Source organism: Neophocaena asiaeorientalis, unplaced genomic scaffold (genome assembly GCF_003031525.2).
Source record: "Neophocaena asiaeorientalis asiaeorientalis breed wild unplaced genomic scaffold, Neophocaena_asiaeorientalis_V1.1 scaffold26, whole genome shotgun sequence".
Taxonomy (NCBI): Eukaryota; Metazoa; Chordata; class Mammalia; order Artiodactyla; family Phocoenidae; genus Neophocaena; species Neophocaena asiaeorientalis.
The window spans coordinates 8,411,681-8,423,790 of NW_020173108.1; the positions used below are offsets into that span (position 1 = coordinate 8,411,681).

The 12,110-nt window shown below is 33.5% G+C and overlaps 1 protein-coding gene across 1 annotated transcript in view; it reads right to left on the reverse strand.

Moving 5' to 3' along the window:
• The window catches only part of MAN2A1 (mannosidase alpha class 2A member 1), a 161,666-nt gene that overhangs the window by 39,255 nt on the left and 110,301 nt on the right, over positions 1-12,110 (reverse strand). Inside the window, exons 13-16 of the mRNA XM_024743371.1 lie at positions 7,089-7,254; positions 5,538-5,756; positions 4,701-4,823; positions 1,683-1,797 (exon numbers count right to left, since the gene is read on the reverse strand). Coding sequence (XP_024599139.1) covers positions 1,683-1,797; positions 4,701-4,823; positions 5,538-5,756; positions 7,089-7,254 — 623 coding nt within the window. The remainder of the gene's footprint in view (positions 1-1,682; positions 1,798-4,700; positions 4,824-5,537; positions 5,757-7,088; positions 7,255-12,110) is intronic.

Sequence of the window (12,110 nt, forward strand, 5' to 3'; positions counted from 1 at the left end):
AAAGGGGGGGGCAAAAAAGGGGAGAGCCCCGCGACCCCAAAAAAAAAAAAAAAAAAAAAAAAAAAAAAAACACAATAGTTTTAGCAAACTTAAAAAGTAGATAAGCACATCTCCTGTGTGATCATGCTATTTTCTACCCATAAAATGAAACCTTTGGTGAAACATAGGTGAAGATGGAGTTTTAGGGCTCTCAGAAACAGTAAACAATGGCTTATGCAAGAGTACAAAGAGAGAGCCAAAAATAGTGTTCCTGACCTAAAAGGTTTTGGGAAACTAAATAAAAGATTATTTCAAAACTACAAACTTTCTTGTAGGTAGCAAAGTGATTTCAGATAATTGCAAAAGACACATAGTTAGTGTCTAATATGACTTTACCATCTTCTAGAAGACCTTTTACTTCTTAATTCAACATACAAATCACGGGTAATCCTGAAAACATATCACATTACCACCTAAGAAGTCACATGAGAAAGTCTGTCCACACCTGAAATTCTACCAAAAGGCAAACATCGTTGAGATTTGAAGTTTAAGAAAGTTAACTAAAAACAAAATCAAATTTAGACACTGAAACTTGAAAACTGAACTTAGTTGTCCAAGAAATTCCCTGAACATAGCAGCCTTTGCTTCCCCACAATACCTAAAAAGTAAACAGTGCCTGCCCATTCATTTTATCACTGGTTTTGAAATGCTTTACTGTCTACCTGCCTAAAGATTCTGGGAAAGAATATTTTTAAAAAATATTAAATATTAAAAAAAAATTAAAAGAATATTTTTAATATTTATAAATATTAGGATATAAAAGAATATCCTTTTCTAATTTTTCATCTTAGCTAACAGCAACAAAACATTTAAAGTGGCATTTTTATGAGGTCTTTTCTAAGAGAGTTGATATAATGGTAAATGGCCTGGTTATCAGGATTAAACTTGTGGTTGGAAGAGTACTCCATTCTAAAAACAGCGAGTTCAAAATCAACCAACAAAACTGTACAATTCTGAGATTGTTTGGGAACCACAGCTCCACCCAAATCCTATGGAAGGACCAGTGCCACAGTCCACAGTTCAGTTTCTAATGAGATCAAAGGCCTATATCTTATCACTTGATTAACAAAGAAGCTGCTTCAATACTGTCCTAAAAGCAATAAAAACTGCCTGATTTTATGCTCTACAAGCTAAAGAGTCATAAACAAGCAGAACAAGCAGAGGAAAGTTAAATTCTAGTAGTACACTATGACAATACATTCTATATTTAAGGCAGGCCATGTGTGTGTGTGTGTGTGTGTGTGTGTGTGTGTGTGTGTGTGTGTGTGTGTGTCTGACAGAGGTAGTCAGTGATCCATTAATTGAAAGCCACATTTAATATAATTTCCATTTTATAAAATAAAATCACTATACTGTTTTTAGATCGGAGAAATGAGCACATGACTTAAGACAAATACTGCAATAGGAAAGAGAAGATATACAGAAGAAAAGAACAAGTATATATAAGGCGTTAAATGTTTTACCATTTTTAATTATCAAAGGGTAAATACATTTTAAATCATATGATAAGTCTGATGTCAAGGTTAGACAGATGATTGTCATCTCTGAAAACTAACTGCTAATTTATTAAAGCCAACAAAAGAAAAGCAAGAATTCAAGAATCAGTATACATTTGTTTCACATCTGCGTTTCTCTTTTCTTACCATGTATGTTGTACAGTCGAACTCTGTGGGTAACATGTTCAAAAAAGCAAGTCACGTCCGAAAAAAACCTTCCATGTTGCACTATGACAAAGGGTGGTGTTGTGTAAACATAAGGCTGAGGAGGAAATCACATTTTTAAGAAAAGTATTTTGGCTTTTAGTTTTTCCAAGGAATGTTTATTATAGTTTCCAAACTGGCAAATGTATATCACCTGATATTTGTAATTTTAAGTGAAAAACAAACCTTACGAGGTATCAGAATATGTGCGTGCTACAAAAATCGAATATAAGGTTTTGCATTAGACAAAAACTGCTGAAAATAGAAAATAAAAATTTTACAACCTGATTGGCCTAGATGATCTACAAACATTTCTCCCAGATATAAAAATTTCTAATTAAAATCTTTCTATATTGTCCATATGTTATTTATTAGAATGAGCACTCGTTCTATAGCAGTGACATTTTCTCAGGCAAACATTTATTATAACCATGGCTCCCTAATGTTCAGGGGTTGGGAAGGTGGCTAGGATGACCACAGGGAGTCATCTTAAGCAAACAGGAAGCAGGAATCAGAAACATAGTTTAATCACAGTCAGGTTTACTACTCTAACACTGCCCTTTTACTCACAAGAACTAGCTGAATATAAAGCCAACTTCCAAACTCGGAAAAACTATGGCAACCACTGGTTTAGTTTTCATTATTTAGAATCTAGATTAAAGACACTATGGGAATAAAACACATAGCTTATATGACACAGAAACAAAATTTAAAGGATTTATGAAGAAGTTTATTTTCTTAAGTATTACACACCTTAGAAACCTCAACAATAGCATAAAAAGCTAGGCTTGCAATGTAGCACAAGATTTTCAGAACTGTGTAATTCTCTTCCAAATTTACCTCTTTGGCTAGAGAAAAATATTCTGAAATTAACATAATGCTTTATAGTTAACAAAGTTCTTGTACCTAATTACCATATAGCTAGAAAGTAATGGAGGAGAATGAAACCTAGGACGGTGATGTCCGGGCCTTTTTCTGATAAACTCAGCTGTCTCTTTCCCTGATGTTCTTTTATTTCTTCTTTGTAAACATATGATGATTCTCTTTATCCTTCTATCTAATATTAGAGCTATTTAAAGATAAAATCATTTAAAATAAATTAGTAATTATAATTGTCCATGCATATTCTATAGCATAGCTACTTTTTTTTTTAAAAGAAAATGTCAGTCAAAACAAAATGCCTGTCTAATGACAAAAGCTGTTAAGTGAGAAAACACTGATGTAGCTTATACTTAGGATCCACTGCCTATCCTGAAATGCCTACTATGAGCTGTAGCTTACCTTTAATTCCTCAATGATTTAAAAAAACAGAAACAATGACAAATAACTAGAATCCTGAGTGTGGCCTACACAATCTCTTAAAATCTATATTTGATTTTGGTTAGCAAGCTTTTCTAGAACAAAAGTAACTTTTTCAGGAGACAGGACCCTAGGCAACAAAATACGGAGAATATTTAATTTATCTTAAAGTGGAGAAAGCCTGTGTAAGTGTAAAAGCAAAGGAAGAAACTCTAAAGAAAAAAATACAAAATTGACTACACAAAAATTAAAAACTACTACATAACAGAAAAATAAAAGAATTAACAAACTAAATGACACAGTGAGAGCATAAATAGGATATAGGATTGCAATAAATAGGAAAAAGGATTAATTTTACCATATATAAAGAATACTTACAGATCCACAAGTCATATCGAAAGAAAAATGGTCAAAGAACTTAAATGGGAAACTCATAAAAGAAATATGAAAGATAAAGACATAAAAAAGTTCAACCTCACTAATAATCAGAAAAATCTTAACAGTAAAATATTTTTCACTCATTATTATAGGTAAAGCATTTAATATGGCTAATTATCAGAGTTTAGAATAGCATAATAGAGAGCTACTCTCAAAAAAACACTGGTGGGAGTGAATATGTATGCCATCTTTCTAGAGGGAAGATAAGTAGTATGTACATGTCAAAAGCCTTAAAAGGCTTCATCCACTGACACGAAATGACTCTTCTGGAAAGTTATCCTCTGGAAATAATTAGCACTGTACAAAAAGAATGCTACAGAGAAAGCTTATCACAATGTTACAGTAGTAAAGTATTGGGAGAAAATGTACATATGCAACAATAGGAAATTCTTTTTTTTCCCACATATATACACACACACACACTTTTTTTGTGTGAGAACACTTAAGTTCTACCCTCTTAGCAAATTTCAATAATACAGTGCTATCAACTAGTTACCATATTATACATCAGACCCTCAGACCTGATTCATCTTATAGCTAAAAGTTTTAAAACACAAAAGTGTATATTAAAACTGTGTTTTCAAAGAACATATCAGATTGTGAGCATTGTCACAATGAAAAATAAAATATGTTCATGTAGGAAGGCAAAAACTTAAAAATGGGGGAAAAAAGATATGCAGGGAATAAAAGACAGTAAAAATATATCAAAATGTTGGCAGGGGTTTTCATGGTCTTGTGGAAGTTGGCAGATTTTATTGTTTTCTTAGTTTTCTGCATTAAATGTGCTAAGATTTGCATATACTACCTTTACAGTCAAGGGTAGGAAAACACTTTTTTGTTTGTTTTTTAAAGTGCTAAAATTTAAGGAGAAAAATGGCTCAGTGGTCAATATATTTTTCTCATATGGCTAGGAATTTTGTGTCTATATATATGTTATGCCACATATGTACACAACAACACAGCAGCACCCTAATCTTAAATCAAATCTAGCTTCTTTCCATAGAAAGCATTTGTCCACTGTAGCATCCTAACTGAATTTCAACTCTGAGAAATTATTTGTTTATCTAACATTCAACTAGAAACTGCTAAGTGTCAATAATGATATATATAATGGAGCCAACTCATTTATTCCTAATAGATAACAAAATATTGAGATGCATTTATTTTGCTCCTCATTATTCTTTCAATAAGTGCTTATTCACTGCTCAGCTCACCAACACTTACCTTGGCTTCCCCATCTGGTAAGAAGAGGTAGGCACCACTTTTGTCCTTTTTACTCGTGGTTCCATACCATGAAAACTGCACTTTTACTTCATGACTTTTACCATCTCCTTTATTTATCATTTCCTAAGGATAAAAAAAAAAAAAATTAAGGTAACTCACAATTAAGACATTAACAAGTTTTATATAGTTACACGTATATATCAATTTCAAAAAAAAAATTACCTGGCAATAGATTCAAAAATGATAACATTCATCCTCTAATATTCACAATTCTTAGATAAACACTCAAAATTTTATACTTACCCTTAGGATTTAAAATCTTTGCCATAGGAACAAAAAGAACACATTTCACCAAGGAAGAAAGAGATACACAAATTAAGAGATTAGACCAGTACTTCTCAAACTTTCTGTAGTAAAGGAGTGGATTTATTTTTATTTCCAATATGCATGGAACAATATTTTTGTAAAGTACAATGAAAGTGAATTACTAGAAAAATTAAAGTGATATGCCAAATATACACTCAAATTTTTTATTATTAGATTCAATAGGCATACTTTTACTCAGCCAAATTACTTTAAAGTTTCCATAAACATTTCTAAACAGCCACAGCTTCCATACTTATCTTGTGGACAAATAACAAACAGTTCACTGAGAGCACCCCCCACAGACCACACTTATAAGAGCAAGTGGTCACTGTGGACCACAAGGAGAAGGTACACATAGCTCATCTATCCTTTCTCCCAGAGAATCTGTGTCCACTTTTCCCACTTTGCAGAAGTAATCTGCATATATTATAATAAAAGTGACAAGACTTCTATAAACTATTCAGAACATACCTCCATAAGCCCAGAGTGACCAAACCGCAGCTTAATAAAGGAGTTCTCTAGAGTTATATCTTCTTGAGCACTTTTTATATTATTCATGTTGAAAATTCCTTTATTTGCTATATGACCATTATATAGGGCATATTCAGCTAAATGTGGATTTGAACTTGCTGTTTCCAAAATCTTATATACTTTCAGTCCCAATGGTGGCATCTGTGCTAGAAAAGAGATCTTTACAAGATAAAGGAGAGAATTTATTAAAGAGAAATGTATCTACTGAAAGGAAACCATATATACTTCTAGTAAAAAGGAGAAACTACCATATTTAAAAAAGAGAATATAGTAATATTCCATAAATATATTTTGATAACTTATGGGTAGAGTATCCACATCTCTGTTTATCCAGGGAAACTAATAACTTCAAGTGGGTAAGACTATCAAAGACATTACTGCTTTCATCCAATATATGAAATTATGTGACCATCCTCAATTGTCCTATGGTGCTCATAATGGATGCTCAGACAGGGAAATTCTCCATGAAGGTAAGGGTTTATTGTGAACAATGATTTTTCCTAATTATTAGGAATATTTTAATAATACTATAATATTTCAGTACATTAAAAATAAAAATGGTAAGTGTAACAATATAAATATTAAGCACATTAGTTCAGTCAACACCAGCCATCAAATGCCTGGGGTCCAGCAGACACTGAACAAGGCATGGAGGATGCACCCACCATGAGACATGACTCCTGCCTTCCAGGAGCTACTGTTCCATTCTCTAAATGGGGTGTTTCCTGTAAAATCTGACCAAAATTGGTGTATACTTTCCTTTCTATCTAAAGGATTATGAATTTATAAGAGCAGCCAGCAATGGCTTTTAATTTTCTTTTAGAGTTCCTAGCTTATGTCTGTGTCTTTAGGGTTTGGAGTACAATTTAAATTGTACTCCAAACTATAAAATTTAGATCTTTCCAGTGATATGGGGGTTCAGTTTAATATTGCTTATTTTAAGACATTTTCTCCCCAAAATGTCTATTATTTGAATCCAGATTTTTTCCATAATTATCTCAGAAATGAAGCATCTTACTTATTTTAGGAAGTCTTTCTTTCACGGTATATTAATGTCACCTTTGCAGTGAAAAGTTGAAAGTATCCCAAGTTATTTAGAAGGATGGTATTTATCTCCATTTCAATATTTATAACTGTCATTAAATTAAGTTAAACAAAAAATCCAAACTTTTATGAGAAATGATTACTTCATGACTTCAGGAACAAGTTACAATAGATATACAAAGATATACAATATACATACTAATAACATTCTAAAAATAACATACAACACACATACTAACAAAGATATTAATATTTTGGAAAACACAGGATCTATTTTCCTTTAGTGTCATTTAACTCACCAGTTAAATCCTCTGGCATTTACAACTTTAACCACTTTACATACACCAACTTGACAGCTCTCAGGGATATATATTAATACACATATAAACTATAGACTGGCTAGGCTTTTTTCATGTTGCCTCTCTAAGTTCTATAGAGAGCACATACCTCATAGGCTGTCTGTGAAACAGTATTTGCTGTATCCCACACTGCACTCATTTGAATTTCCACGGGCTTTCCTGAAGGAGAGGATACTTGCGCTGTCGGGGAGCTCACACAGACTGAGACTACTGAGTTTCGGTCTTGTTCTGAAGGATTGTAGACCACAAGATACCTGCAAAAACAGTCGCTTTACTATTGGGGTCTCAAGGTATTTGAACTTTTCCACATTATTTGTGAGATTTCAGGTCACAGACAGTCATAAAGCCAACACAAGGAGAAGAATTATAAGAAAGAGTCTGGTAAAACTTTTGGAGAACAGGCAATTTCATCACAACAAATACCACACAGTACAAAGAGTAATGTAATAATGACTCAGACTTTCTAAGAATAAATGTTATACAAATGAAAGACATTAATACAACTATAATTAAGTTATTTCTATGTCCCAGAAAATGACTTATATACATATGGTTTTATTGGTCTTTCTAAAATAACCAGCCCTATACCACTAATATCCTGATCCCTGCCTAACTCACTGAACAAGAAAATACATAAATTGTCTGTTTGCATTTTAGTCACAACTAATTTCAATTAAAATTCATTTAGCTCATTCATTTTAGATCACTAAAACACAGTGAAATGTACGGCTATACATGCAGAATCACATAATTCACATATATATTTTATATACAGGGGCCCTTATTATCCAAGAGAGTTGGTTCTAGAGGAAAGGTCATTTGAAGTGAATCTACTTAAAACAGGATGAAATTTTATAACAAATAGTGGTAAAATAATTGATTGGAACTTGGCTAGAAAAGGGAAATAACGACTATTAAAATAAGTTTAGGCAATATTTGCAACTAAGTATAATTCTTAGAATGAAGTAGGGTTTTTGGCAAAATTTTTCCAACAATATTTTATATTAGTACATTATGACATCCTTCACATAACATTTCATTTTTATAGGATGGTTTTAAACATAACTATATTTATAAAAAATATTCAAGGACTTAATCATTTTTCTAAAAGTTCTCTCTCAATTCTTTGGTATTTAAATAATTGTCAGTTGACTCCCCTAACATCCTTGGTTTTCTCAGTAGCATAACTCTGCTGGATCCTCACTGCTTCATGGCTTTGCCTGTGAGTTAAAACGTTCTAGATCATCATGTCACAGACTTCATGAATTATGCACTCTTTGTAACATTTATGATTTTACTTTATAAACAATTTGCATCATATTATCTTCAAATAAAATAAGCAGTATCAAAGAGGATATTTGACTAATAATATAACTGATTCAATAGTGAATATTTTCATGACCTGAAATATTTTGCTTTCCTACATAATTTTGTAACTTCAGGAACACAGAAATGAATAGTCAGTCAACCACTTCTCCCTCTTACCCATAGTGATATCAGACTTGGTCCAAACAAGCTAGCATTGTTTATTTAGTGCATTAGAAAGCCTAGCAGCGCTCTTTTATCTTATGTGTGTCCTGTATATTTCAACTGCATTGCAAATGGTTTGTCAGGAAATAAAATTAATACAGTGGCCAAAACTAAAGTGAAGGATAACAGAAAAGCACGAAGGAAAAGAAAGAGGATGTAGCGTAAAACCTATAAAATGTTTGACTTATAAGTTGTTTATCAGCTGAAGCACTTTTGATTGAGACAGTACTGTGAGATACCAAAGGTAACAATATATGACAATAAGAACGTCTCTGGCTCCTATTAGGCTTGTAGTATATACATCAGTATCACAAGATCTAACTTACACCATTTACGTTCATTGAGATTCCACATGTATACGAGAAAAGAGCAGCTGAAGCATGCAGGCAAAAACATATCTACAAAGGGCACTGAAGCCTCAAAGTGCTAGGCAAAACCCCATTTTTATCCACAGAAGCAATTCTCAAGGCGAGTGAGAATACTGTCCCCTTGAGAGGTGTGCTTAACAGACTTACCTGAAGGAATCAACCTATTTGCACCCTCCCACTGCCCTCCACCAGAGCTCACGTTTTGCCTAATTGTTCTCCTATCACAAACACACCTGGAGAATCACAAATGCCAGGGTTCATTGTTATCAACTACACTATATTATATTCCTCAGGTACACTGGAGAATAAAAGCAGTTGAGGATCACTCATGTCCAGCACGAAAGATGTTCAAACCAGCATCCCAGAAATGAGTGACTTACTACTGAACCCCATGTGCCCAGAGGCTTAGAGCCAGTATGTGAAGAACTCTAGAACATGTAGTCTGAAGACTTAGGCCAGTCCCTTAATTCTGCAGAAGTCATGAGGCAGACCTAGGTACAGAACCCAGAATTCCCACTTCAAGTTCTCTGATGCTCTACTACCCAGAGCTGGCTATAAAGGCTCTGATAATAAAATATAATGTGTCCAAGCAATAAATTAGGTAGCAAGCATCCAAAACACTGATTCTTCCCAGCGAGGAAGAAAATGACTCAAATTTAAAGCAAATAATAATTTCAACCATACATTTCGTTTTGTACAATATTAAATAGCTTTTTATAATAAGCTGTGAACTAGGTTCTGTTTTGTTTCATTTTCATAGCTAATTAGTATTTGACCATAATGATGTTTCTACTGTACTGAATGATTATGTAATTATCATGCCAGGAATCTATTCAAAAACTAAATGCGTAGAGTATATAATGAGTATAAAGCTGCACTAAGAAAATAATTTTTTAACATAATTAGAGATTCACAGCATGTTCAAGTGCATCACAGCACACATTTATCTGATACACAAACCTCTACGTACATTTCAAGTAGAGTACATTGAAAGCATTATCATACATGAATTATATTTCCTTGGGAAATAAGTACAGCATCACAAATTAACTAAATTTTCACTGTCATTATCATGTTTAGTAGTCAAACATTTGTTACACTGCCAATATCTCCAAACACGAATCCTTTTAAGTCAATCAATTGTGAACGGAACCAGGAGGTTTCATATCATAATATCATACTTATTTATTAAAAATTAATATTATTTCATCCACACTAACAGATGAAAAGAGTAAAATATCGCTGAAAAACGGGGCTAGTTAATTTCTATTTTATCTTGGAAGTAACTATATAGGAAGCTCAGAAATATTTTTTCTCAATTTCCCCTATATTTGCATTAGTTTCTTATCTATCATCTGTCACCAAGTCACATCCAGCCTCCTAGCTCGCATTATGACATGAAGCCCCTGCAACTTGCCTACAGGCAATTATCTCAATTTTCTATATACAATGAACAACCTTCACCTCATGAAGATACCTGCCAATCAAATGAGAGGGCAAACTATGATCTACTGTGGCTGAGGGAAAAAGGAATGGAGAGAAATGAAAAGACATCTGTACGCTCATGTCAAACTGGGAGTCATTTTAGGAAGAACTATAATTCCACTGTAAACGAGGTTCTGTCCTTGAAGATTCTAATGAGGAGGAGTATATTTAGAATTTCCTCACTCCTTTTGTAGAAATGATTTATGTCATGTTAAGAAAGACAACTGTGGCATTCCAGGTCCTCTCTCTGAGGCAAATCTAATCAGTGCCTACTATGAACAAAAGACTAGGACTACGTGGACTTCCTTCTTGGACTGGACATAGGGCAGAATGAAAGTAAGATGCCTCTTGGTGAGAGTGAAGCTGGAGTTAACCACTTACAGAGTGCTTCCTGTATGCCGGGGTTCAGTCCTCAGGCCTATAATCTATGAGGCACAGCCTTTCATCCTTCACTGGACAGATAGGAGAGCTGAGGTTCAGGGAGGTTAGGTATGTTGCAGAGGCGCAAGCAGCTACAAGTGCCACAACAGACTTAGAACTCAGTCCTACCCCTATTACCATCTTCTTAACCATCCTAACCACTTTATTCACAGGCCAAGCTTATAACAACCATTTTGACAACTGCGGTTTCCTGTGGAGATTCCCTTAGTTCCTAATTCACTTGAGAAGAACTTTGTCTTCACTGATGCCAAAGATCCCCACAGACCTTCTATCTTCAGGAAGCTCAGGATGAACAAAGAGCTATTTACATTTCAGTACATTTTATCTGTGAAAGAAAATTTATAAACTGGAACGCTGGCATAGAAAATATCTTGTAACATATACTAAAGAGTTTATCTTACGACCTCACTGCATGAGGAAAGCAAAAACATTATTCAAAAAACCATTAAAAAATACTACATACATTTATGGCTGTGCAAAGAAGACAGAAATGAAAAATATTTGCAAGTCCCCTGTAAGTGCAGTTTAAAACCAATTAAGCGAACACCAGGTTATATGAAAAGTAATTGTAACTTCATGTGCCTAGTGTAGTACCTGGCATGGAATAACATTCAATAAATAGTTGATGAATGAGTAACACACAAAAATCCCAGTAGGAGAATTTATCATTTGTGAATAATACCTACTAGTGTGGAGCTTTATCATTTTCATTTTGATTATTTTAATTCCTTAAAAAATAGCATCGACAAGCTATGCAATTAACCCCTTTGCAAAGATGGGGGAAATGACAGATCCAAGATCACAGAGAAAGTTAAGAACAAAGCAAAGAGTAGAGCTCACTCTGTCCAATTCTTAATCAATGATAGCATATTAAAAAATTCAAACAATATATTCATCTTCTCTAAGTAGCCTCATTAGTGGAGCGTCATCTAAAGAAGAGTAGTAACCTTTGTACAGTATTCTGAGTACGAAAATATATAGTTTTATATGTTTACAAAAATTGCACTTTCTAGATACGAACTTTTCATATAGTCTACCTAGTTTTCTAGGTTTAAAACATAATGCTTACCATATTAGCCACCAGGAAAAAAAAATTAAGCTATAAAAACAAAGGGAGCCTTTCTGAGATACATTAGATCTTTAAAAATCATGATTAGTTCTGTGAGTCCTTAGCTCTGGAGTCAGATACATTCAAGTTCAAAAACCCACTACAGCACTTAGAATTTGAGAGGCTTTGGACACGTGATTTCATTTCTTCAAGCCTTAATATCTTTATTTACAAAATC